The following is a 26,011-nucleotide window of genomic DNA, read 5'->3' on the forward strand; positions in this document are numbered from 1 at the left end:
TGTGTTACGGACAAGACCATTTAGGCTTTTTTTTTAACTGGGAGAATCGCACAAAGGCAGAGTAGGACAGTGAGAACTTGCAGGCATGGGAGCGAATCAGCACGTATTCAGGATGTTCCAAAGCCCTTGATGTCCAAGGAATTACTTTAGAAGTGTTGTCACAAGGTGTCATCCACCAATCTAATGCTCCCAGCAGGCACTGGTGCCATCTACAAGTGTATCAAGTAAAATTCTCCACCTCTCTATCTCTGCCACTTTAAGTCATGTCTTAAAACCTACTTCTGTGACCAAGCTGTTGGTCATCTGCTTTAATGTCTCCTTGTTTGGCTCAGTGTCAGATTTTGAGTGATAAGCACTGTGGAATATTTTACTACATTAATGACACTATATATAATTGCAAGTTATTATGGTTGTTGTATCGAGGGGTATTATAGACAGTGGGATTCACTACAAGTGCTTGAAGAATTCATAACAAGCGGACATTACTTCAAAATTAGAGCTAGACCATTCAGGAGGGATTTCAGGAAGCACTTTTTCACACAAAGGGTAGTGGAAATCCGGAACTCTCTGTCAATAGCTGTTGTAGCTGGGCGTCAATTGAAAATGTGAAAACTGAGATTGATACATTTTTGTTGGGTAAGGGTATTAAGGACCACAAAATCAAAGGTTTGGGGGGGGGGGGGTGGTGGTTAAGTGGAGTCAAATTTCAAATCAACCATGATCTAACTGAATACACAATAGGCGCGAAGGGCTGACTCGCCTCCTCCTTTTCCTATCAGGAGTAGTTATAGACCTTGGTGCTCACTGCAAGTGCATCAGGGAATATTACAAAGGGTGAATTTCTCTGTCCGTGCTTTCGGAATAATACACCAATGTATGCCTTCTAATCTTGTTTGTGGTCGCTACCACAGGACTGGACTCCCTTTGTCCTGAATGAACACTTGTGTTACCCAAAGGTCCCTCTGAAGTCTGAAGACTCTTGTCTGTAAAGGATGATGGTATCAGTCGAAATGTTTTCATTGGCAGGGGTTCAAACTTAATATTGTTTCAGTCTGCGGGTTGCATAATCTCAGTAGAAGGGTTGCCCTTTGCTACCTTCTCAGTAATTAAAGCGTTTCTTAGTAGCTGCATTTTTGTGAGCAAGCCAAGGCTCTGGATGAAAGGCAGTGGTAGGAAAGTTTGGTTTGAATTTTCAGTAATTAGATTTAATAAAAAAGATAAACTTTTCAATGGCAGCGTAACACCTTCCCTTACTGAAACGAGGCATGAATGCTCTTGCGTGCTTTGCTCTTTCAAATCTGGTTTTCTGAGTACGTTGCCCTGGCACCCAGTCGGAACACAAATTAGTAAATTGCTGATGCTTCCCCACCCATAGTGGGAGGGACATTGTTGGAAAAGCATCTGCGCTTTTCCAATGTACATTGCTGGTGGGTGAGGCTCCCTGGGGGAGAGGAAATTAGTTACTGCAGCCTTTATTAAACCTGGTGCTAATCAGTTATGCTGAACCTTTCTCAAGCTCTGGTTAAGTTGGAGTATTGCATCCATTTCTGGTCACCACACTTTTAGCCAGGTTGTGAAGGTCCTTGAGAGGGTGCAGAGGAGATTTACCAGAATGGTTCCAGGGTTGAGAGAATTTAGCTACAAGGTTCGGTTGGAGAAGCTGGGGTTGTTCACCCTGGAGCAAAGGAGATTGAGGGGAGATTTGATAGAGGTGTACAAGATTATGACAGGTTTAGATAAGGTAGAAAAAAGCTGTTGCTATTAGCTGATGGTACAAGGACTAGGGGACACAGAGTTAAAGTGTTGGGCAAGACAGTGGGTACGTGAAGAAAAATTTTTTTATGCAGCGAGTGGTAATGACCTGGAATAAAAACAAGAAATGCTGGCAATACTCAGCAGGTCTGGAAGCATATGTGGAGAGAGAAGCAGAGTTAATGTTTCAGGTCAGTGACCCTTCATCAGAACTGGCAGATATTAGAAATGTGAAAGGTTTTAAGCAAGTAAAGTGGGGGGTGGGTCAAGAGATAACAAAAGAGAAGGTGCTGATAGGACAAGAGAATAACTGACCAGAAGGTCAGGGAGCAAAGGCAAACGGTATGTTAATGGTGTGATGAAAGACAAAGTGTTAGTACAGAGAGGGTGTGAATAGACTGTAAAACACAAAGCACTCCAAGCAGCAGTATTAAAAAAAAAACAGAAACAGTGGGTAGGCACAGTAGAAACAAACTAAAAAACCTAAAATAAAATAACCAAATAAAAAGAAAAAATAACGAAACATTAAAAAGGAATGACCTGAAACTGGCTGCCTATAAGGGTGGTGGAAGCAGCAACAATGAATGATTTGAAAGGAAATCGGATGCGCACTTGAGGAAAATAAACCTGCAGGGCTACAGGGATAGAGCGGGGGAATGGGACTGACTGGATTACTCTGCAGACAGACAGCATGGAATTAATGGGCCAAATGGCCTCCTTCTGTGTTGTAATGACTATGACCCTAATCAATGGTGATATAACCAGCAGCGTTTAAACATCAAATGCTTGGATGAATTACACTGAGATGGCCGGCAGAGTTTTAAATGCACCAACAGATCGTCTATACAGAATCTGTTGATCAATTTCTCCACTGATGGGCAAAGCTGGTATGGGATGGAAGGCACCAGGTTGGAGGGAGTGTAAATTGGGGTCCCCTCCTGATCAATACGTAGTGATCCATGTTGGAAAGTGTGCTTCGGACAGAAAGATTTTCATTTCTGTAGTGCCTTTCATAATCTCAGGACATCTCAAAGCACTTTACAGCTGATGAAGTGATATTTGAACTGTAATCACAGTTGCAATGTATGAAATGCCACAATTTCCACACAAAATTCCACACACAGCCATGTGATTAATGACTAGATAATTTGTTTTTATCAGTGATGTTGATTGAGGGATAAATATTGGCCAGGACACTGGGGAGAACTCCCCTGCTCTTCTTTCAAACAGTGCTATGTGGTCTTTTATCTGAGCAGGCAGACGGGGCCTCGGTTTAATGTCTCATTTGAATGATGGCACCTTCAATAGTACAGTATTCCCTCAGTGCTGCACTGGAGTGTCACCTTAGATTGGGCTCCCTGAGGCGGGACTGAAGGCAGGGGGGCATAGAGAAGCACGGCGGGGTCAGAGGGGCCGTCGCCTCCCTGTCGCCAAGCAATCTTACAGGGGGCAGGATAGGCCTACGACGGTCTTCCTGCCCAGAGGCAATTGAGGCTCTTGCCTCGTGGGGAGGGCGCCGTGTAAATCGAGGCTCCCTCCTTGTGGGTGGGGGTGGAGTAGGGGGGGGGGGTCCCATCTCCGTAGGCAATCTCTGGCCCATGGAGGAACTCTGCCAGGAATCAGTGTACCACCACCCTCCCCCCCCAGGTCCCATTCTCCCCCTGGACTGTATGATCATCCCCCCACCCCAACTCGCTGGGGCCTTCAGGACTGGCCAAGGCGACTTGGCCTCACCTACCTCTTGTCCGGGGTTCCAGCACCAGGCCTGAGTCCAAGGCCTCTGCAGTACCGGCAGTGGCCACCGTTCCCGGTAGCGCACCGATACTACTGAGATGCTGGCCCTCTGATTGGCTGGCAGCTCATGGAGGTGGGTTCCCAGTCTTTAAAGGGACAGAGGTCCCGGTTTGTGAAACTTTGATGTAAAAAGAGCAGAGGATTGCTTCGGGGGGGAGGGGGCAGTGGTGGGTGGGGGGGGGGGGGGGGGGGTGGGGCGGCAGGAAAAGGCCCAGGCGGGTTCCCCCCGCCTTTTCGGCCTGGAAACGGGAGCCCCACCTCCTACACAAAATCCAGCCCATTATATGCTCAACTCTCTAGAAAACCACTTGAACCCACAGCCCTCTGATCCTGAGATGCACATTCTACCCACTGAGCCAGGGCTGACATCTGAGCAGAATGGGGTTTGGCTGTGATGCCCAGAGTTGAGTGCAGACCAAACATCATGATCTAGACGCACACATGACAAGCGACCAGTTGGAAGTTGTATCTTAGCGAGAGTCACTACCTTCTGAAAGGAAGACATTCTGTGGAGAAACTTGTGGTGAATCATGTTGCCTTTTCATATTACAGCGAGGGAAGTTCAGAATGGTCCTGCCCTTCTCTGCCTTCAGATGCGTGAGCCCTGAGCACTGCAATTCCCTCACTAAAGAACCCTTAGGAGTATGGACAGGCAAAGAGATCTGGGCGTACAGGTCCACAGGTCACTGAAAGTGGCAACGCAGGTGGATAAGGTAGTCAAGAAGGCATACGGCTCGGTCGGGGCATAGAGTATAAAAACTGGCAAGTCATGCTGCAGCTGTGCAGAACCTTAGTTAGGCCACACTTGGAATATTGCGTGCAATTCTGGTCGCCACACTACCAGAAGGATGTGGAGGCTTTGGAGAGGGTACAGAAGAGGTTTACCAGGATGTTGTCTGGTCTGGAGGGTATTAGCTATGAGGAGAGGTTGGATAAACTCGGATTGTTTTCACTGGAACGACGGAGGTGGAGGGGCGACATGATAGAGGTTTACAAAGTTATGAGCGGCATGGACAGAGTGGATAGTTAGAAGATTTTCCCAGGGTGGAAGAGTCAGTTACTAGGGGACATAGGTTTAAGGTGCGAGGGGCGAAGTTTAGAGGGGATGTGCGAGGCAAGTTCTTTACACAGAGGGTGGTGAGTGCCTGGAACTAGCTGCTGGGGCAGGTGGTGGATCAGGTACGATAGCGACGTTTAAGAGACATCTTGACAAATACATGAATAGGATGGGAATAGAGGGATATGGATCCCGGAAGTGCAGAAGGTTTTAGTTTAGGCAGGTATCAAGATTGGCGCAGGCTTGGAGGGCCGAATGGCCTGTTCCTGTGTTGTACTGTTCTTTGTTCTTTGTTCTAAAGCTTTTTCTCCTTTTAAGACGCTCCTTAAAACCTACCTCTTTGACCAAGCTTTTGGTCATCTATCTTAATATCTCCTTATGTGGCTCAGTCATATTTTGTTTGATAATGCTCCTGTGAGTCTCTTTGGTATGTTTTGCTACACTAAAGACGCTATTGAAATGCAAGTTATTCTTCAGTGGTGCCGCAGTTTATTACAGAGTAAGCTGGTTTTGCTGAATAAAATGAGGCTATCCTGATCGAAGGAGTATGCATTCCCCGCCACCTTTAAGAACCACTTATGCGTTTCATCCCTGATTTTATTTTTTTCGATTTAAAAAAAAATGTTCTTTCTTTTTATTTGATTTTTATTTTACCCAAGTCTTTTGAAAGCGTAAAGTTACTTTGCATAAAAAAGGTTACTCTCAAACAAATTGAAATAAGATTCAGCAAGTCATGAAAATACACATGAAAGAGGCTATTCAGCCCGTCTTGTTCTTCCTTCTCTAGAAACCGACGATCCTCTCCTTTCATGAAAGGTCACTGAGTACCTGAAACGTTAACTCTGTTTCTCTCTCCACTGATGCTACCTGACATACTGAGTATTTCCAGCATTTTCTGTTTGAATTTAGAGGCAAGTTCAGCGCTCTTTCTGATTGGGTGATGGTGTTTTATCAAACTATGTCCAGAATAAGAATGCATATAAGACAAAGAGAGGCCCAGAAATCCCAAGAGTAAAGCTTCAATGAAAGTGACGTGTTGGGAAGCATGAGGAGAAATTGGACACTGTGGCTGATATTTAATTGGTGTTTGCCACACTGCTTTTGGCAATAGTTACATAGTTTGTGTAAAGAATATGTGTAGCAATGTCAATGTCCAAAACAATGTGCCCAAGTGTGCTCCCATTCTGTGTCATAGAAAACATAGAAAAATGAACATAGAAAAATACAGCACAGAACAGGCCCTTCGGCCCACGATGTTGTGCCGATCCTTTGTCCTCTGTCAAGGACAATTTAATCTATACCCCATCATTCTCCTTTATCCAAACTTTTCTTGAGTTCTTTATCGTACCGAGTGTGTATCCTGTTTAGTCTTGGTTAAGAATTGATATTCATGCCCTTGGAACAACATTACGTGCAAATAGAGCATTGGCCATGAGAAGCTCGCTCAAAATTGGACTAAATTGCTGTCTTGTGTATTTTCTTTTTAGTGATGAGCCAGGTCCAAATGAGATGTATGCATCCAAAAATGTCAACATCACTACTGTGGCTCTTTGTGGATCTTGCTGTGCATAAATTGACTGTTGTATTTGCCTACATAACAATAGTTCAAAAGTCATTACTTGACCATGTTGTCCGTTGGTTCACCATCTATTTTCCCTACATCTCACCATGGGAAGCTTTTACTGAGTAATTTGTGAGATTCGATCTTTGATACTCAAAAAACTATAGGGAGCTTTGTATGAAGTGTATATGTTTTAATATAGTGACAAAAGAAGCTACAATACAAGAAGTAGAGAGTTAAACGATGAAGATCATATTTATAGTGCAGTAAAATAAGGGAGAGAAAGCCTGTTAAAATCTTCAAGGTTTTGAGGTGGTTAATCTCGAATGTCCTTGTGGTAACACTTGTGCGTATCCATTTCTGCTCTGAGAATGTTCTAATATTCCGTGATTTATACCTGTCTCATATACATTACATCTCTCATCACATTATAGGAAGTGCATTTCAACTGTCCACCCAAGCCAAGCAGTCTCCTAACAACTCCTGCACAGTCCCCATGCTATGGTTCCATAAACATTAAACAGCCACAGTACACAAAATGTCTCCTGAAACAGGTATACAGGGAGAGTTATGCAAACTGCTGACAATGTCAGCTTTGAGTCAAACAAGATCGTTCTACTGAAAAGCCTTTTCTCACATATTTCGACAAAAAAGGTGCTGTGTGCACCTATTATTGCTGCCCTGAGGACCAGATAAAATGTTGTAATAAACAACTGTTTCCTTCTTTCCTTCCTTATTCTGTGATCCTCGTGGTCACTGATTTCCATTGGCCATATTCACGACACAATCTCAATACACAAGTCCTTATGATTTGCTGCACTGTCGGAGGTGCCAGCTTTCTGATGAGATGTTAAAACCGAAGCCTCGTCTGCCCTTGTAAGTGGCCGTAAAAGATCCCACGGCATCATTTCCGTGAAGGGGAGGGGAGTTCTCCCTGGTGACCTTCCCAACATTATTCCTCAACCAACTTCAGTTAAAAACCAAAAACGTTAGGGACATTCAGCGGGGCAGGCAGTGTCAGTGGAGAGAGAGACAGAGTTTACATTTCAGGTTGTCGATCTTTCCGGAACTCACTGAAACACAGATTATCTGGTCACGTGACTGTTTGCGAGAGCTTGCTGTGTGCAAATTGGCTGTCGCATTTCCTGCATTACAACAATGACTACACTTCACAAGCATCTCATTGGCTGTAAAGTACTTTGGGGCATTCTGAGGTCATGAAGGCGCTGTAGAAATGCTTTCTTACTTATAAATTCTTTAGAAGAAGTAAGTTCTTTCTTTCATTTCTTCCTTTCTATCCTTCTTGTCCACCATTCTTGAACATCTGTGAGAGCTTCTGAAAAATATTGCACTTGGCAAATTAGGTGAGACTGCCATCGCTGGTCTTGTGTCCTCCTCCCATCACCATCTCCTCCACCCCTCCCCTCTAATCGTGTCACAGTCCCGTTCCCTCTTTCGTTCTCCAGAGTGCTGTGGGAAGCCAGAAAATGCAAGGGTTTATAAACCTGCAAGCCCTCTTCATATTTCTAATGCAGAGGAGGCTGAAGGGAGATTTGATAGAGGTGTATAAAATTATGAAGGGCCTAGATAGAGTGGATAGGAAGGAATTATTTCCCTTAGCAGAGAGGTCAATAACCAGGAGGCACAGATTTAAAGTAATTGGTAGAAGAATTAGAGGGGAGTGGAGGAGAAATCTTTTCATCCACTGGGAATGGGGGTCAGGAAATCACTGCCGGAAAGGGTGGTAAAAGCAGAAACCATTACCACATTTATATACTTGGATATGACCTCGAGCTTCCATAACCTATGGGGCTACGGACCAAGAGCCGGAAAGTGGCATTAGGCTGGATATCTCTTTTTCGGCCGGCACAGACAAGTGGGCCGAATGGCCTCCTTCTGTGTCATACATTGTCTGTGTTTCCATCAGGACTGTCGAAAACTGATTCCCTTGATATCGAAATCGGAGGTGGGCTAAAAAAAAACGGTGGCCTGCATGTGTGGGTCGCACGCCAAAGAGCTGCCACGGTTCCAGGTGCGGCGGCTCATTTAAATAGCCGGGGTGGGCCGCCCGCCCCCGTTCATGTGGAGGGGTCGGGGCTGTCCGACCCCTGGCAATGGCATCAGCTGCCTATGTGCAGGCTCTGATACCATTTTTAAAGGGCCATCAGCCCTCCTGGTAAATCTTAATACTTAAAGTGAAATGGCATTAAAAAAAAACTCTCTTTTGCCCTTCACACACTGTCCCAATAACAACAAAATTAATTATTTGTCCTTCCCCCCCACCCCTCCCCAAAGCACTTACCTTTAGTATCTGACCTTCCGCCCACAATTGCACAAACGTTAAACTATAACCCTCCCACCATCTCCTACATCCATGACGCTAATTTGACCCCATCTCCCCCGCCCCCCGCACTGAGAAACTTACCTCCTGTCCCCACCGCCCCCCGCCCCACCAGTGTTGTGCCTCATTTCCCCGGCCGGGGATCTGAAGGCACAGCAGTCCCGGCCGCCGGGATGAAGATCGTGGCGGCAATTAAAGAGGTGACGTGAAAGTCATTAATGCAGCTATGTTCGTTAATTTAAATTACCCGTCGCCGAGTTGTGGGGGGGGGGGGAGGCTGTCACAAGGCCTCGCCGCCACCAGCAATATTGGGACGGGCTCTGCCGGCATCGAGGTCCGTGGCGGGCGTCATCCGGAGCAATCTTCATGCCCCCCTCGCCACAGATCCTGACGTCGAAGGTTCTATAAAATGCAGCCCATACTGTCTGCTCTGGAAACTGAACCACTTTGTGACATGCTCCTGGGTAAAGATTTATACTCCAAGCTCTGTGAACAAACCGCACCCACATCTAGAGAACTCCTTCAAGGTGCAGACTTGGAGAGATACCAAACTTACTGGGACTTGACCTTTAATCTCAGTCAGTGTAAACCTCTCCCAGCAACAAAGGAAAAGGTCGGTTTGCCAACTCTGGTTGGATCTATTCCTAGAGGTTTCCTCACATGACCACCTTTGTCCAACTGCCTGGCCCAGTCAAGCAGTCTTTATTCCCATCTCAATTTTTTTGAATGTATACAGTTTTGGTTTCCTTATCTAAGGAAGGATATACTTGCCTTAGAAGGGGGTGCTACAAAGGTGCACCTGACTGATTCCTTGGATTGAGAGGGCTGTCCTATGTGGAGAGTTTTTTTTTAGTTTTTAGAGATACAGCACTGAAACAGGCCCTTCGGCCCACCGAGTCTGTGCCGACCATCAACCACCCATCTATACTAATCCTACATTCCTACCACATCCCTACCGTCCCTATATTTCCCTACCACCTACCTATACTAGGGGCAATTTATAATGGCCAATTAACCTAGCAACCTGCAGGTTGAGTAGAATGGGCCGACACTCTTTGGAGTTTAGAAGAATGAGAGGTGATCTCGTTGGAACATATAAGATTCTGATAGGGCTCGACAGGGTAGATGCTGAGAGGATGTTTGCCCTTGAACAAAGAACAAAGAACAGTACAGCACAGGAACAGGCCATTCGGCCCTCCAAGCCTGCGCCGATCTTGATGCCTGCCTAAACTAAAACCTTCTGCACTTCCGGGGACCGTATCCCTCTATTCCCATCCTATTCATGTATTTGTCAAGATGCCTCTTAAACGTCGCTATCGTATCTGCTTCCACCACCTCCCCCGGCAGCAAGTTCCAGGCACTCACCACCCTCTGTGTAAAGAACTTGCCTCACACATCCCCTCTAAACTTTTCCCCTCGCCCCTTAAACCTATGTCCCCTAGTAACTGACTCTTCCACCCTGGGAAAAAGCTTCTGACTATCCACTCTGTCCATGCCGCTCATAACTTTGTAAACCTCTATCATGTCGCCCCTCCACCTCCGTCGTTCCAGTGAAAACAATCCGAGTTTATCCAACCTCTCCTCATAGCTAATGCCCTCCAGACCAGGCAACATCCTGGTAAACCTCTTCTGTACCCTCTCCAAAGCCTCCACGTCCATCTGTAGTGTGGCGACCAGAATTGCACGCAATATTCCCTTGTGGGGGAATCTAGAACTAGGGCCCCCAGTCCCAGGATCAGAGGTTGGCCATTTAGGATTAAGATGAGGAGAAATTTCTTCACTCAGAGTGTTGTAAATCTTTCGAATTCTCTACCCCAGAGAGCTGTGGATGCTCAGTTGTTGAATATATTCAAGACCTGATATCAATAGATTTTTTGGGTCACTGAGGGTTATCAAAAGGATGTGGGGATAGGGCAGAAAAATGGCTAATAAATAACAATGTTCAAAGAACATCAGGGGAAAAAAAGACTTTTTAAAATAAAGTTCCTATGAATTTTCTCTCCGCCCCCCCCAGGTTGCTCAAAGCAGTGACCCTGAGATTGATCTTTGATTGGGTACGGTAGTGTTGTGCATATGTTACTGGACTAGTAATTCAGAGGCCTAGACTAATAACCCAGAGAATGTGAGTTCATAGTCCCACGATGGCAATTTTTCTCAGTTTAAAAATTCTGTAAATTAACCTAATCATCAGGTCTAATTTACAGGAGATGGATTTAGTAACAGAAAAAACAGGAGCTGCCTCACAGGCATTGGTCTCCTAGAAACCGAACTAAAATGAGGCTAATATGAAGTCATCAGGCTCACTGCAGTGAATATATGGGTGGAACAGAGAGGATCCATGTTTGCTGTTTCTGCTCAATTAAAGCTATATCCAAGTTGCTATCAGAGATTCAAATAATCAGAGCAGTGAGCTCTCTGCATTGAGTAATTTTACTAAACCTGTGAATTGCCCTTGGCTAATTGATCATTATTTTTACAAAGGCAAGATTGTGACAGTTGGGAGGAAAGCTTCAGAGATACGCTTCACAGAGCCACCTAGTGGCCAGAGCCAACAATGCATAGTGACTGTTAACATAGCAAAATTGAATGGGAGCTATCACAATTTTTGGTCACACCTTTCTGTGAACAGGATTTGTGGGCAGGAAGTTGAGGACCCTATAAAAAGATATTTTTAGTAAATAGATTAATACTGATCTTTCCCCTTACTCTACCTTAAAAAAAACAACAAAGTGATAGAATAATTGACACTTGCTTTACACAGAGGACCGGTTATTTTTAAAGAGTGATTTTTTTCTTCACAACGTTCTGTTTTTGAAGAATTATAGGACAGAAATTACTTTCTTGGCGAGACTGTGCTTGCACAGGGAGACTGGCAGCTTCAGGGATTGAGTCAATTTGTTTGTTCCTGATTTTGAGGATCACTTATTGTACAAATGTTTAACTCCTTTGTGCACTATTTTAATGTAGGCATTAACCCATGCCGTTAAATTGTTCATATAAAAACATTTCAAGTATAACTTCCACCCTTATAATTAATATAATGTCTGTCTTTGATTTAAAACAAAATGCATTTGTTGTAACAGTGAACACTGATGACACCACTGAGACAAATACAAGGCAAATTCAGTTAACATCACTGGAAATTCAAAGAAAGACTTGCATTTATATAGCACATGAAGTACTTTTGAATTGTAGTCACTGTTATGTTGTAGGAAACGCAGCAGACAATTTGCACACAGCAAGCTCCCACAAACAGCAATGTGATGATGACAAGATAATTTGTTTTTTAGTGATGGTGATTGAGGGGTAAATCTTGACCAGGGCACTGGGGAGAACTCAACTCCCCTGTTCTTCGAAATTGTGCTGTGGCATCTCTTATGTTCACCTGAGAGGGCAAATGGGGCCTCGGTTTTATCTGGAAGACATTATCTTGACAGTGCAGCACTCCCTCAGTACTGCAGTGGGAGTGCCAGTCTGGATTTTGTGCTCAAATCCCTGGAGTGAGGCTTGACTCCAAAATCTACTGACTCAAAGCCAAGAGTGCCACGCACTGAGCCGTGGCTGACAGCAGGCGTGGAACTGATTTGCTTGGATGACGATACCGTTCCAGCCCTTTGTTAATTCTGTGCCCTCAGGCTGCTGCCTTATTAACTGATCCTGCCCGGGTCTTTAATGACATCACCGGCATCTCCAGTGACATCAGCAAACACCCGTAGTGACATCAGCAAGCACTCGTTATTTAATCCAAAAAAAAATGAACTCGAACCTACACATCAAGTTTAAGTTCATCAGAATTCTTTTCAACTGTTCGATCTTTCAGGATCCTCTGATAATGAAGCTGTCTGTTTATTATGCACTTGAATTCAGCTCTGTAAAAATCTCGGGGAGTGGGGCACAGGACCATTTGTTGAATAATTAAGTCAGATTAATGGTTCCCGATGTGACCTTTGTTGTTATTGCGACAATTGTTCTGACAGCCTGCACATTTTTCAAACATATCCTCTCTTGCCCTTTACGTATTTCTTGAGCATGTTTAGCAAGGGAAGTGGGTTGTAATTAAGTGCTTCATTTGCAATTACAGGAAGCCTTCCCTATGAATATAAAATAGTCATCGCTGGAAACCATGAACTGACGTTTGATAAGGACTTCATTGCTGAGCTGGTGAAGCAGGATTACTACCGCTTCCCATCTGTCTCCAAGTTGAAGCCCGAGGACTTTGACAATGTCCAATCACTCCTGACCAATTGTATTTACGTGCAAGACTCGGAGGTAACGGTGAAAGGATTTCAAATATATGGCACACCGTGGTAAGTTATAACTTGATTCTCAGCTGTTTTATAATGTGTCCCATTAGCAACCAGAAAGGATTTATTCTGTATTATGCCTTCAATAACTGTGTTTCCAACCTGTACGTGTTAGAATCATTACAGTGCAGAAGGAGGCCTGTCGGCCCATCGTGTCTGTGCCGGCTGTCTGCAAGAGCAACTCACCTGGTCCCATTCCCCTCACCTTTTCCCCACAGCCCTGTAAATATTTCCCTTCAGATAATTATCCAATTCCATTTTGAAAACCGCGATTGAATCTGCCTCCACCACACTCTCAGGCAGTGCATTGCAGATCCTAACTACTCGCTGCATGAAAAGGTTTTTCCTCATGTCACCATTGGTTAGGGCAAGGACCTGTGTAGGAAGTTTAGGAAGTTTATTGGCTGTGTGTTTTCCATTAGAACTCCCTGGCTCTATGAGATTTGTTTCATCAAGATCCTATTGATTGGACCAGGCAATCCCACTGGACCATCAAGTCAGTTATTTCTGGGGAAGAGAGTGTTAGAACTCTGGTTGTCAGTGTGATTCTGAAATAAACCACATCCCGAGGAGACAAGCCAATCAGTCGATGTTTGGATTGTGTTGCGGCTTTGGAATGTTCAAATTTCGTCTGAACCCCAAAGCAAAGCTCAAGTTGCTTGAATTGTCGAGCTTATCACAAAGAAATTAAAACAACGCTACCAGTAAGTTATACAATAAAGGAAGAAAAGCTTGCATTTATATAGCCTCAGGATGTCCCAAAGCACCTTAAAGTCAATCAAGTACTTTTTGAAGTATAGTCGCGGTTGTAATGTAGAGAAATGTGGCAGCCAAGTTGCGCACAGCAAGATCCCACAAACAGCACTGTGAAAATGATCAGATAATCTGTTTTCTCAGTGATGCTGTTTGGGGAATAAATGCTCACCAGGATATCTCCCTTGCACTTTTTAAATTATTCATTCACGGGATGTCGGTGTCACTGGCAAGGCCAGCATTTATTATCCATCCTTAATTGTCCTTCTTGAATACAACCGAGTGGGTTGCTGGAAGGCAACCACAATTGTTATGGGTCTGGAATCACATATCATCCCAGCCTGGGTGAGGACAGCAGATTTCCTTCCCTTAAGGACATGAGTGAACCAGTAGTTTTGTGATCACTATTACTGATACTAGCTTTATATTCCAAATGTATTTAATTAATTGAATTTAAGCTCCCCAGCTGCTGCCATGATAACCAGTCCAGTCATATGACCAGTATGCTGTTTCTTTGAATCTTTTATACCCACCTGAAAGAGCAGATGAGACCTCAGTTTGATGTCTCTTCTGAAAGACAGCTACCTCTTACACTGCAGTGCTCTTGCTGCAAGTAGTGGCTTAGATTATGGGCTTACATCTCTGAAGTGGGGCTTGAACCCACAACCTTCTGACCTAAAGGCAAGAGCGCTACCCACCAAACCACCCAACTGAAAATGTAGCATGGTCAAGCATCTACCACCAGAGCTTAAATGGTTGAGTCCAAGGGTTGGCTGCCTCTAACTAAGCATGCTCACTGTAGTTGGGACTATATTGTGGGAGTTCCTGGCAGCACTTGTTTCTGCTGTTGTGGAATGTCTCACCCTTATGGAGTGGGTGAGGAGGGTGATGGTCAGCCCAGTGTGTGGTCACTGCCCTTTGCCTGAGGCGTGGAGCAGGGCAGCCAGTGGTGTTTGTGCAGAGCTCAGTAGGCCAGGCTCGTAGCCGATGGGGACTGTTGGATAGTAAGTGGTTCCTTTGGTGGAAATGAGGCAAAGATGGAGTGGAAGAATATCAAATAAATTATACAGTCGTAGCATGATACAACCCAAAGGTGGCTATTAAACCCATCGTGCCTGTGCTGTCTCTTTGAAAGAGCTATCCTATTCATCAACAGTAAAAACTTGCATTGATAAAGTGCCTATAAATAATATAGTAAAACATCACAATGCACATCAAAAGAGTGATATAGAACAAAATTTGACACCGAGCCAAGGAAGGAGGTGTTAGGACTGGTGACCAAGAGCTTGGTCAAAGGGTTAGGTTTTAAGGAGCATCTTAAAGGAAGAGGGGGAGGTAGAGAGGCGGAGAGGTATTCCAGAACTTTGTGCCTAGGCAGCTGAAGGCATGGCCGTCAATGGTGAGGCGATTAAAATCGGGATGACCAAGAGTCCAGAATCGGAGGAGCGCAGAGATACCAGACAGTTGTAGAGCTGGAGAAGGTTACAGAGATAAGGAGGGGGGAGGCCATGGTGGGATTTGAAAACAAAAAATGAGAACTGTAAAACTGAGGCATTGTTTGACCAAGAGCTGATGTCTGTCAGCTAGCATAGGGGTGATGGTAGACTTGGTACGAGTTAAGATATGAGTGGTGGAGTTTTGGATGAACTCAAGTTTATTTAAGGTGGAAGATGGGAGGGCAGCCAGGAGACCATTGGAATAGTCAAGTTTAGACGATGCAGAGGCATGGATGAGGGTTTCACCAGCAGATGAGCTGATGCAGCAGCAGAATCAGCTGATGTTACCGAGGTGATTGTAGGTAACCCTGGGGTCAAATATGACACTAATGTTACGAGCAGACTGCTTCATTCTCAGTCATCTGCTAGGGAGAGGAATGGGGTCAGTAGCTGGAGAACAGGGTTTGCAGTCAATGGTTTCTTTCTTCCCAATGTTCAGTTGGAGGAAAGTTTCGTTCATCCCATTTTAGGTATCAGGTATGCAGTAGCAAATCGGAGACTTTGAAGGTTTGAGAGAGGTGGTGGTGAGGTAAAGGTGAGTGTCGTTAATGTACATGTGGAACCAAAAGTGCTTTCAGATGCTGCTGAGGGGCAGCATGTAGATCAGAAATAGGAGGAGGCCAAGGTTAGATCCTTGGGGGACACCAGAGGTAACGGTGTGGGAGCAGGAAGAGAAGCCATTGCAGGTGATTCTTTGGCTACAACTGGATTGACAATTAAACAACGAGGTGAGGGCAATCCCACACAGCTGTATGATGTAGGGGAGGTTTTGGAAGACAGTGGTGTTCTCAACATTGTCAAAGGCTGCAGACTGGTCAAGAGGGATGAGGAGGGATAATTTACAATGGCCACAGTCACTTTGTCCACTTTCCCCTGCTGTTTCCCCAGAACCCTGCAGGTTATTCTTTTCAAGTATTTATCCAATTCCCTCTTGAAAGTTACTATTGAGTCTGCTTCCACCACCCCATCAGGCAGTGCATTCCAGATCATCATAAATAATATGTTTTCTATGCCACCTCTGGTTCCTTTGCCAGTTACCTTCGAACTGTGTCACCAGACGGGCTGCCAGTGAAAAAGGATTCTCCTTATTTACTGCATCAGAACCCTTCATGGTTTTGAACACCTCAATCAAATCTTCCCTTAACCTTCTCTAAGGAGAACAATTCCAGTTTCTCCACATAACTGAAGTCCCTCATCCCTGGTACCATCTCCTCTGAACCTTCTCCAAGGCCTTGACATCCTTCTTGAAGTACGGTGCCCAGAGATGAACATAATACTCCAGCTGAGGCTTTAAAAAGGTTGAGCATAACTTCCTTGCTTTCATACTCTACGCCTCTTTATAAAGCCATGGATCACACTTTATACAATGACATAAAGTAACCTTTCTCAAGAGAATGATAGGACTTCTAGACCCTCGCAGCCTAGAGATTCTTGTTTACAATGTTAGTATACAAACACTTAGTTCATTCATATGGCATTCCTGTCTCTGCCATTCTCAACCGATTTACTCTCTTGCCTTTGCTAAAATTGGAGAGGATCACTACATAACCCAGTTTAAGTGTTTGTTTGCCCATAGCACGAGTAATAATTTAATGTCACTTCAGACATGGGTGGAAGCAAACTGGATAATGGAATTTCTAATCGAAAATTAATGAAGTTCCTTGGAAAGCAGGACTTTAGACTATTAAATTTATTGGAAAGGATACAACCATGTTACAGACTTGGACTGAAATGCTGGCTTGTAAAAGAACACAGGATGATGCTGGGTTTCCCTGCTGTTCCTCTGTCTAATGGGGTGATATTGCAACACAGGCTGTGGCCTCCTTCCAAAAGGCCTTCCCTAATCTACTCAAAGCAAGTCTTCAAAAGTCAGTTGTTTCAAAGGGAAAGGCCACCAGAAGACAACTGGTTGCTGTGCGCCAGGTTACCAGCTTAAACAGGGGTAGAAGTTGAGGACAAGGCGAGACGAAAAGAGACTGCAAAGGCTGGAACCTGATAACAAAACAGAAATGCACAGCAACCCTCTCGGCATCTGTTCAAAGCAAAGCAGAGTTAATGTTTTAGTTGTAGACTCCACAATAAAGCAGGGCTGAGACTGATAAATATTAACCGAGAAATGACTGTTATCGGGATTGGTAGCCTAATGCTTAACGGTACAGCATTCCTCAGTCCGATATTTAAACATTCATATACTTAAGCTCATCCAAAATTCTGCTGCCCGTTCCCGAACTCGCACCCAATCCCGTTCACCCATCACTTCCGTGCTTGCTGACAGACGTTGGCTTCTGGTTTGGCAATGCCTCAGATTTAAAATCCTCATCCTTAAAATTCCTATATGGCCTCACTCCTCCCTATCTCTGTAACCTCCTCCAGCCCTCTGTGATCTCAATGCTCCCCCAATTCTGGCCTCTTGCAGATCTCCCACTGCCTGCTCCGTCATTGAAGGTCGTCCCCTCAGCCATTAGGCCCTAAGCTCTGGAATTCCCTCCCCAAACCTCTCCACCTCTCTCTCTCCTTTTAAATTAATGCTTAAAACCTACTTCCTTAACCGAGCATTTGATCACCTGTCCTAGCGTCTCCTTTTTTTGGCTCTGTGTCGATTTTTTCCTGATTGCACACTGTGAAGTGCCTTGGGATGTTAAAGGTGATATGTAAATGCAAGTTGTTATTGTTTTTCATCAACAAATGTCATATCTATTATGTCAGATTAGGAGCTCAAGCCATTTTGTTGTGATTTACTCAGTAGCTGTATGAGATTTCCAGGGCTGTGATCGAATTTGGTGACAGTTAGGAACAGCATAAACTGAGCACTGTGCCAACTTCCCATTTTATTACAGAACAAATACTTAAAGCACACTGGAAAAACGGAAATTTTAATCAGGAAATAATGAAATCCCCCAGAAACTAGGAGAGTAGCTGATCAACCTTATTGAATGGGACACAGCAAAACATCCGCATCACAGTCGAGGTACCTCATTGCCATGGCCTTTCATTAACCATCTTCCTGTGAAGATATTAAAGTGACCAGTCAATACTAAGAAGGGAAATACCCCACTCTTAGATTTGTTCTACAGTAATCCAGATCCAGGCTGGAATCTGTTGATGTTTATATCAGGGCGGCACAGTGGCGCAGTGGTTAGCACTGCAGCCTCACAGCTCTAGCGACCCGCGTTCAATTCTGGGTACTGCCTGTGTGGAGTTTGCAAGTTCTCCCTGTGTCTGCGTGGGTTTTCTCCGGGTGCTCCGGTTTCCTCCCACATGCCAAAAGACTTGCAGGTCGATAGGTAAATTGGCCATTATAAATTGCCCCTAGTATAGGTAGGTGGTAGGGAAATATCGGGACAGATGAGGATGTGGTAGGAATATGGAATTAGTGTAGGATTAGTATAAATGGGTGGTTGATGGTCGGCACAGACTCGGTGGGCCGAAGGGCCTGTTTCAGTGTTGTATCACTAACTAACTTTATATTACATTAAATTTTATTTTTCGTGTGCTTATTGACATGGGAGGAAAGAGAATGAAGAATGAAACTCTTCCTATTTTAGAGCATAAAAGACAGACTTGCATTTCTATAGCGCCTTTCATGACCTGAGCACTTTACAGCCAATGAAGTACTTTTGAAGTGTAGTCACTGTAATGCAGGAAACACGGCAGCCAATTTGCACACAGCAAGCTCCCACAAACAGCAATGTGATAATGACCAGATCATATGTTTTAGTGATGCTGAGGAATATCTATTGGGCACAACACAGGCCTCTTCAAAATAGTGCCATGGTTGGATATCTCATGCAAAAGACTGCACCTCTGACAGTGCAGCACTCCCTCAGCCTACATCCTGTGGTCAAGCCTCTGGAGCGGGATTTAAATCCACATCTTCTGACTCAGAGGTAAGAGCACGACCCATTAAGCCACAGAATGAGCATCTAGGGTCAGCTACAGCACGGTTAAGTGCAGTGTTGAGCTCCCTCTATGCTTCGACAACGTACGACAGCCTCAAACCACAGAAGAAGACTCCTTACTTACACCAGTGTTGTAGCTTCTCTGTTTCCCACACCCGCTGCCCTGTGGACACTGAACATGGTTTCTAATTAATGCCAAATTAAAGGCAGTTTTGAGCAGATGGCCCATGTACCCAGAGAATTACCAAACTCGTTTCTCAAAGAACCCTTGCAGAGAGAGGGGGCATTTAACCAATCGGTTTGGGCCAGATTTGCACCAAGGTCCGAGAGGTAAAAAGCCATTGTGTAGCCCCCACCATGTGCACAATTGATGTTGTTCCTAACAGCAGCTCCATTTCTACACCAACAGGCACAGACAACATGGTAGCATTGTGGTTATGTTACTGGGCTATTAATCCAGAGACATGAATTTAAATCCTACGACAACAGTTGGGGAATTTTAATTTCACTTAATTAAATAAATCTGGAATAAAAAGCTACTATCAGTGTCAGTGACCATGAAACTACTGAATTATTGTAAAAACCCACCTGGTTCACTAATGTCTTTTAGGGAAGGAAATCTGCCATCCTTACCTGGTCTGGCCTACATGTGACTCCAAACCCACAGCAATGTGGTTGACTCTTAACTGCCCTCTGAAACGGCCGAGCAAGCTATTCAGTTGCTGCCACCAGTTTCTCAAGGGCAATTAGGGATGGGCAGTGACACCCACATCTGGCCTCTGAATAAATGAAAAAAAAATTACACTTGTGGTAAGATAAGATGGGATGCAGATGCTCTTTTTACATTGGGTTTGAAGGGTGTAGGCAGAGCTTTGTGGGGTTTTGGGGTTTTATTGGGTCGTTGTGCTCTTAAGGTTGCTGGCAGGTTGTTGCTGGATTTTATTGGTGGTTTATTGTGTGCTGGTGGAGTTTTCATGGGTGTTTAATGGGATATTGGTAGGGTTTGAATAGGCTGTTGGCAGATTGTTGGTGGGTTTTTATTGGAGGCTTTATGGAGTAGATGGGTTTTGACAGATGGTTTTCTGGGGTGTTGGCAGGTTGTTGGTAGGGCTTTAGTGTGCTCCTGGTGAGCTGGTAGAATTTAAACACATGCCCCGCACTATATAGTTGACTTAATGCCCTTGGGGCAATAAATGCCAACCTTGTCAACAATGCCCCACTTTCCAAGAATAAATAGAAAAAATGTTCCCCAAAACATGGGCCTGGATTTAGTTCTCTCCCAGGCATTGGGGTCTGTGGCTGGGGGAGCCTGAAGATGTCTCCGGGAGGGGGCTGCCACACACCCCGATGGCGGGAGGGCCCCGCCTGATATCACTGGCAGTGGCGAGGCCTCATGGCGTTTCCCCCCCCCCCCCCCACCCACTCTACACCCCGCCACTCGGCAAAGACCCCCATTTGAATATGTAAATAAATTAAAATGAATGAATAAATGATACTTATGCCACCGACTGATGTCCTGCTAGCGATCTTCGGCCCCGTGGCCGGCACTCCCGTGCCTTCGGATCCCCGTCCGGGGAAACGAGGCACCACACTGGCGGGAAGGGGGAAGGAGGTAAGTTTATCAGTGCTGGGGGAGGTGGGGGAATGGGGTCAAAGTAACATCATGGGTCTAGGGGATGGTGGGAAGGGTTGGAGTTTAAAGTTTATGCAGTTTTGGGGGGGCCAGCAAAGTCAGATGGACAAGGTAAGTGTTTTAGTGGGGGGAAGGGCAAATAATTAATTTAATTGTTATTGGGGAGGTGGGAGAGGGCCAGATAAATGTCTCTATTTATTTTTATTGACTTTATTTTAAAATATTTAAATTTCCCGATCTGGCTGCTGTCAGATGCCAGGGACGGACATCCTGCCCTCTCCATGTGATCGGGTTGGGGAGGGGGGGGGTTATTTAAATGAGCTGCACAGGGAAGATTGTGGTGGGGCTCCGTGACGTGCGGGCCGCCGCTGTCATCAGCGTTGGGCACAGAAAGTTCAGTCCCATGGCCTTAAAAAGCAATCGGCGTCTCCTGTGATAAAAATAGAATTTGACTTCGTCACTGTAAATCAATGGCCCTGGTAGCAAGGCCTGTGCCAGGACAATGAGACCTTCTGTACTGTTTTCTTGAGCTACATTCTAAAGCAAGATGCAAATGCAACCCAAGAAACAACATTGTGAGGGTCTTGGAGGTGGAGGCACAGTGCGGGTGATAGGAAACCCTTTTGTTCTTGCAAATTGCTTTTAAAATGAGGTGCATTAAACTGGGCAGACCAGGATGGCAGGAATAATTCAAGGAGCCTCCTCTTTTGGGGAAAAAAAATAGCTCGCCAAACTTGAATTTATTTTATTGTCTTCCCCAATGGAAGCAGATGTGGTTCAGAGTGAAACGTTTCAGCGTGTCTCAGGAATGCCATCGAGTTGCTGGCAGGCCACTGTGGCACAGGTGACGAGTGATCCTCACACCCTGACAGTGATGGATCGTCCTTTTTAAAGTGTGAAGAACATCTGAGATGGAGGCTAAACTGCCAGTTGGCTGCCAAATTAATTGTCTTTCTGAGAACCATTTGAAAGATGGAAAGAGAAAATAAGAGTGATCTTGCATTTATATAGCACCTTTCACAACCGCAGGATGACCCAAAGCACTTTACAGCCAGTGACGTACTTTCAAAGTACTTTCACTTTAATGATGGAAACACAGCAACTGATTTGTGTCCTGCAAGTGGCACTTAACTAAATGATCAGATAATCTGTTTTAGGTGTCTTTGAAGGATAAATATTAGCCAGAACAATGGGGAAATATCCCCTGTTCTTCCTCAAAATAGTACCATGGGATCTTTGATGTCCACTTGAGAGGGCAGAAAGGACCTTGCTTTAAATTCTCATCCAAAAGACGGTGCCTCCAACAGTGCAGCACTCCCTCAGTACTGCACTGGCAGTGTCCCACAATCTTCAGAAGCAATAATGCTACTCACTGGCTTAATGATCCTTGAGAAATGACCAGTGCTTGTACAGATTTTTCTCCTTTAAACTCAGGTGGAGAATTGTTCTATGAACACTTGGAGGAGAAATTTACAGCCCAGAATGAGGCCATTCGGCCCATCATGTCTGTGTCGGCTCTCTGAAAGAGCTGTCCACTTAATCCTATTCTCTTGTCCCTTCCCGCCATTACCCATTTAAATCTAATAGCAAAGCTATTGTTTACTTCCTTTCTATAAATCTAAGACCAATTCCTCCAATTCTGGCCTCTTGAGTATCCCTGATTTTAATCGCTAGACCACTGGCGGCCGTGTCTTCAGCTGTCGAGGCCCTAAGCTCTAGAATTCCCTCCCTAACCCTCACCAGCTCTACCCCTCTCTTCTCCTTTAAGGCACCTACCTCTTTGGCCAAGCTTTTGGTCAGCTGTCCTAATATCACCTTAAGTGGCTCGATGTCATTTTTTGTTTGATAACGCTCCTGTGAAGCACCTTAGGACGTTACTGTCAGAGGTGCTATATAAATGCAAGTTGTTGTCCTAGGCGATATGAGCAGGCAGTTAGTTAATGTGTTCAGGCGACTCTTCCCTTGCCCACCATTCTAACGCAGGTTAATATTTGTGTTAAAATGGCGTGCGAGTACTCGAATCGTTTGTTGCTTCACACTGGGCAACAAGCCCAGTCCTGGGCTGTTAGTGGAGACAGAAGTACGACTGCCCAATCAAAACGACAAAGCTGAATTTTTGCCGGTTACTGTAAAATGAAGTGATCTAGAAATCACGTATTAATAGAAACAAGTCTGATTCAGATGTTTAATGTTGCACTAGATAAATTTATGTTTCCTGGGAGGCTGGATAGCTCAACACCTTCACATTCATCCCCAGCCTGAAAATGTATTCTGGCAGTGTCTGCTCTATCTGGTGACCTCAATATGTCAGGACTTAGTGTATTCACTGAGACGGGCAATTACTGTTAGGTTTAGTATGGTCTGTCAGCCTGTGTAATTATGTAATTCAATACCTGCACTGCATTACAGTAATATCTAGTCACGTACAAGGAGAGCTTAGGCCACGACCAACTTGGCTCATGTTTATTTACATTATTAACATCAGAGGCCTTTTTTTTCGCAATCATGATTGAAACTCTTTTGGCTTCTGCACTAGAAAGCGCAATCTAAGTCAATTTGGGTTTAACCCCTGAAGCTAGGTAGCTTTTTTTTTTGTTGCAGACTTTGTGGGGTTTAACTATAGCACTGACCATCTTTTCAATATAGGATTATTGTGATTCATTCATACATTTTACACAATATTATACAGTGAATAGGAGGCTTTGATCCTGCATCGGTCCATTGCTGCAAGACTATGGCCCACACTCTCTCTGTCACCATAACTTCTCCTGAATGTAAGAGTAGTGCAAATTAAGAAAGATTTTGCAGGCCGTATCTTTTATCTATTCTTTTCTGTTCTCCAACATGAAGACACCAAGGAAAAGTCTAGCGTGTTTCAGCATCTCTGAACTGAGAGGTTATACCTACCAGAAAAGACTGAACAGATTGGGGCTCTTTTCTCCAGAATGGAGAAGACCAAGCAGTGACCTGATGTTTATCTTATGAAAGGGTTCGGCAGGGTAGATGTAGGGAAGGTGTTCCCACTTATTGTGGGGGGGGGGGGGACCAAAACTAGGGGCCATAAATATAAGATAGTCACTAATAAATCCAGTTAGGAATTCAGGAGAAACGTCTTTTACCCAGAGAGTGATGAGAATGTGGAACTCGCTACCACAAGTTATAGGTGAGGTGAATAGAATAGATGCATTTAAGGGGAAGCCAGATAAGGACATGAGGGCAAAAGGAATAGAAGGTTATGCTGATAGGGTGAGATGAAGTAGGGCGGGAGGAAGCTGGCCTGGAGCAGAAGCATCAGCATGAACCAGGTGGGCTGAATGGCCATTTTTCTGTCCTCTAAATCCTATATAAAATGCCACAAAGTGCTTCACACACTTTGACATTCATTCACTATTGTTATGAAGGGAAACGTGAGTGTCACTTTGTGCACAGGAGGCTCCCACAGTGAAGGGAATCATCAGTCAGTCGGTAGTTGAGGTGGGGGATCATAATTACGTGAAGAATGTTAGCCTAGATCGCAGGAACTCCCCGCTCCTCTTTAAATACACAGAACCACTGCTTAACATCTTATCTAATGTTGGGCATCTCCAACAATGTCCCCTCAGTACTGCACTGGACTGTCCTCCTAGACTATCTGCTCAAGTCCTGGAGTGCACCATGTGTGTAGGCATGCACGGACCCGTATGTGCTTATTTTTTTGGGGTTTGTTTATGTCGAAGATTATAGGAATTGGAACAGGAGGAGGCCATTCAGCCCCTTGAGCCTATTCCACCATTCAGTTAGCTCATGGCTCATCAGTATGTGAACTCCAGTGACCTGCCTTGGTTTCCCAACCCTTGATACTCTTACCTAACGAAAACACATCAATTTTCAACTGACCTCAGCCTCAACAGCTTTTATGGGGAGAGAGTTCCAGATTTTCACTAACTTTTGTGCGAAGAAGTGTTTCCTGATATCACCTCTGAACAGCCTATCTCTAATTTGTTCTGGATTACCTCACCAGAGGAAATAGTTTCTCTCCAATTACTGTATCAAATCCTTTTATCATCTTACACACCTCAATTAGATCTCCTATACTGAAGGCTAATCTATGCAAACTGTCCCTACTCCTCAATTTCAGACAGCAAATCCCACATACAATTTCCACACCTTGGTATTCATTTATTGGATTTGCTTGTTTAATACTCTGGTTTTGGTGGAGGCGTAAACTCAATAAAAATAACCAGATTAACGTCTCCTTTATCGCCGTCTGCAATATTGCTCATCACTGCTGACTCCTTCTGCTCAGCATTTGTTTCTCTCCTCTGTGAAGTACTCTGGGGTGTTTTTCTATCTTAATGACACTAAACAATTGGGGACAGTAGTGTTTGAGAATTTGGAATCAGTTTACAAAATATAGAAATGAAAAGCTGTTATCAGTAAAAGTGAAAACTTTAGATTGTTATAAAAAAAAACCCAACTGGTTCACTAATGTCCACTGAATGGAAGGAAACCTGTAGCCCTTACCTTGTCTGGTCTATATGTGACTACAATCTGCTCCTCCCTATCCCAGTAACTTAGATCAGTCCTATAACCCTCCAAAATCTCTGTGCTCCTTTAAATCTGGCCTATTGCGAACTCCCTGTTTTAATCACTCCACCATCGTTTTTCTTTTCCAAAAATATATTTTATTCATAAAATTTGTTAAAAAAAAAAGTACATTACAAAACAATTCAAATTGGACATTTCAGGGAGTGCAATAAAAGATCAGTGTCTTTCGATACAGAAACATGAGGTGCTTCACAACTCTTGCCGTTCCATTTTACATGCAATGTATGTTTGCACTGCATACCAAAAACATTCTCTCGTGCACACAGCCCGAGGGGTTTTACACGGTTTCCAGCCTCTTGCTATACGATGGCGGGAGGATCTTACACAGTGGCCTTTCCCCATTGAGCCTTTGCGGCAGCTGCCCCAAGCTTTAGTGTGCCCCTCAGCATGTAGTCCTGGACCTTGGAATGTGCTAGTCTGCATCACTTGGTTGTGGACAACTCTTTGCACTGGAAGACAAGCAGGTTTCGGGCAGACCAAAGTGCGTCCTTTGCTGAGTTGATGGTCCTCCAGCAACAGTTGATGTTTATCTCGGTGTGCGTCTCTGGGAACAGCCCGCAGAGCACAGAGTCCTGTGTTACAGAGCTGCTTGGGATGAACCTCGACAAAAACCACTGCATCTCTTTCCACACCTGCTTTGCAAAGGCACATTCCAGAAGGAGTTTGACAATGGTCGCTTCCCCGCCACAGCCGCCTTGAGGGCAGTGTGCAGAGGCAGTGAGACTTCGGGCGTGCAGGAAGGATCTGATGCAGCGGCTCTTCTCACTGCCAGCCAAGCTACGTGTTGGTGCCTTCTTTGCAAGTTCTGGCAATGAGGCATTCTGCCAAATGAGT

General features: G+C 44.6%; 1 protein-coding gene across 10 annotated transcripts in view; it reads left to right on the forward strand.

Annotated features, from left to right (window-relative positions):
* mpped2a (metallophosphoesterase domain containing 2a) overlaps positions 1-26,011 on the forward strand; it is a 200,359-nt gene that overhangs the window by 63,523 nt on the left and 110,825 nt on the right. For all 10 annotated transcript variants that reach the window (XR_010976372.1, XR_010976371.1, XM_068046621.1 and 7 more), the window contains exon 4: positions 12,587-12,812. Coding sequence is in view for 8 of the 10 variants with exons in the window: in XM_068046621.1 (XP_067902722.1) it covers positions 12,587-12,812 (226 nt within the window). In the remaining 2 variants the exon portion in view is untranslated. The remainder of the gene's footprint in view (positions 1-12,586; positions 12,813-26,011) is intronic.

The sequence above is a fragment of the Heterodontus francisci genome, chromosome 14 (assembly GCF_036365525.1).
Source record: "Heterodontus francisci isolate sHetFra1 chromosome 14, sHetFra1.hap1, whole genome shotgun sequence".
NCBI lineage: Eukaryota > Metazoa > Chordata > Chondrichthyes > Heterodontiformes > Heterodontidae > Heterodontus > Heterodontus francisci.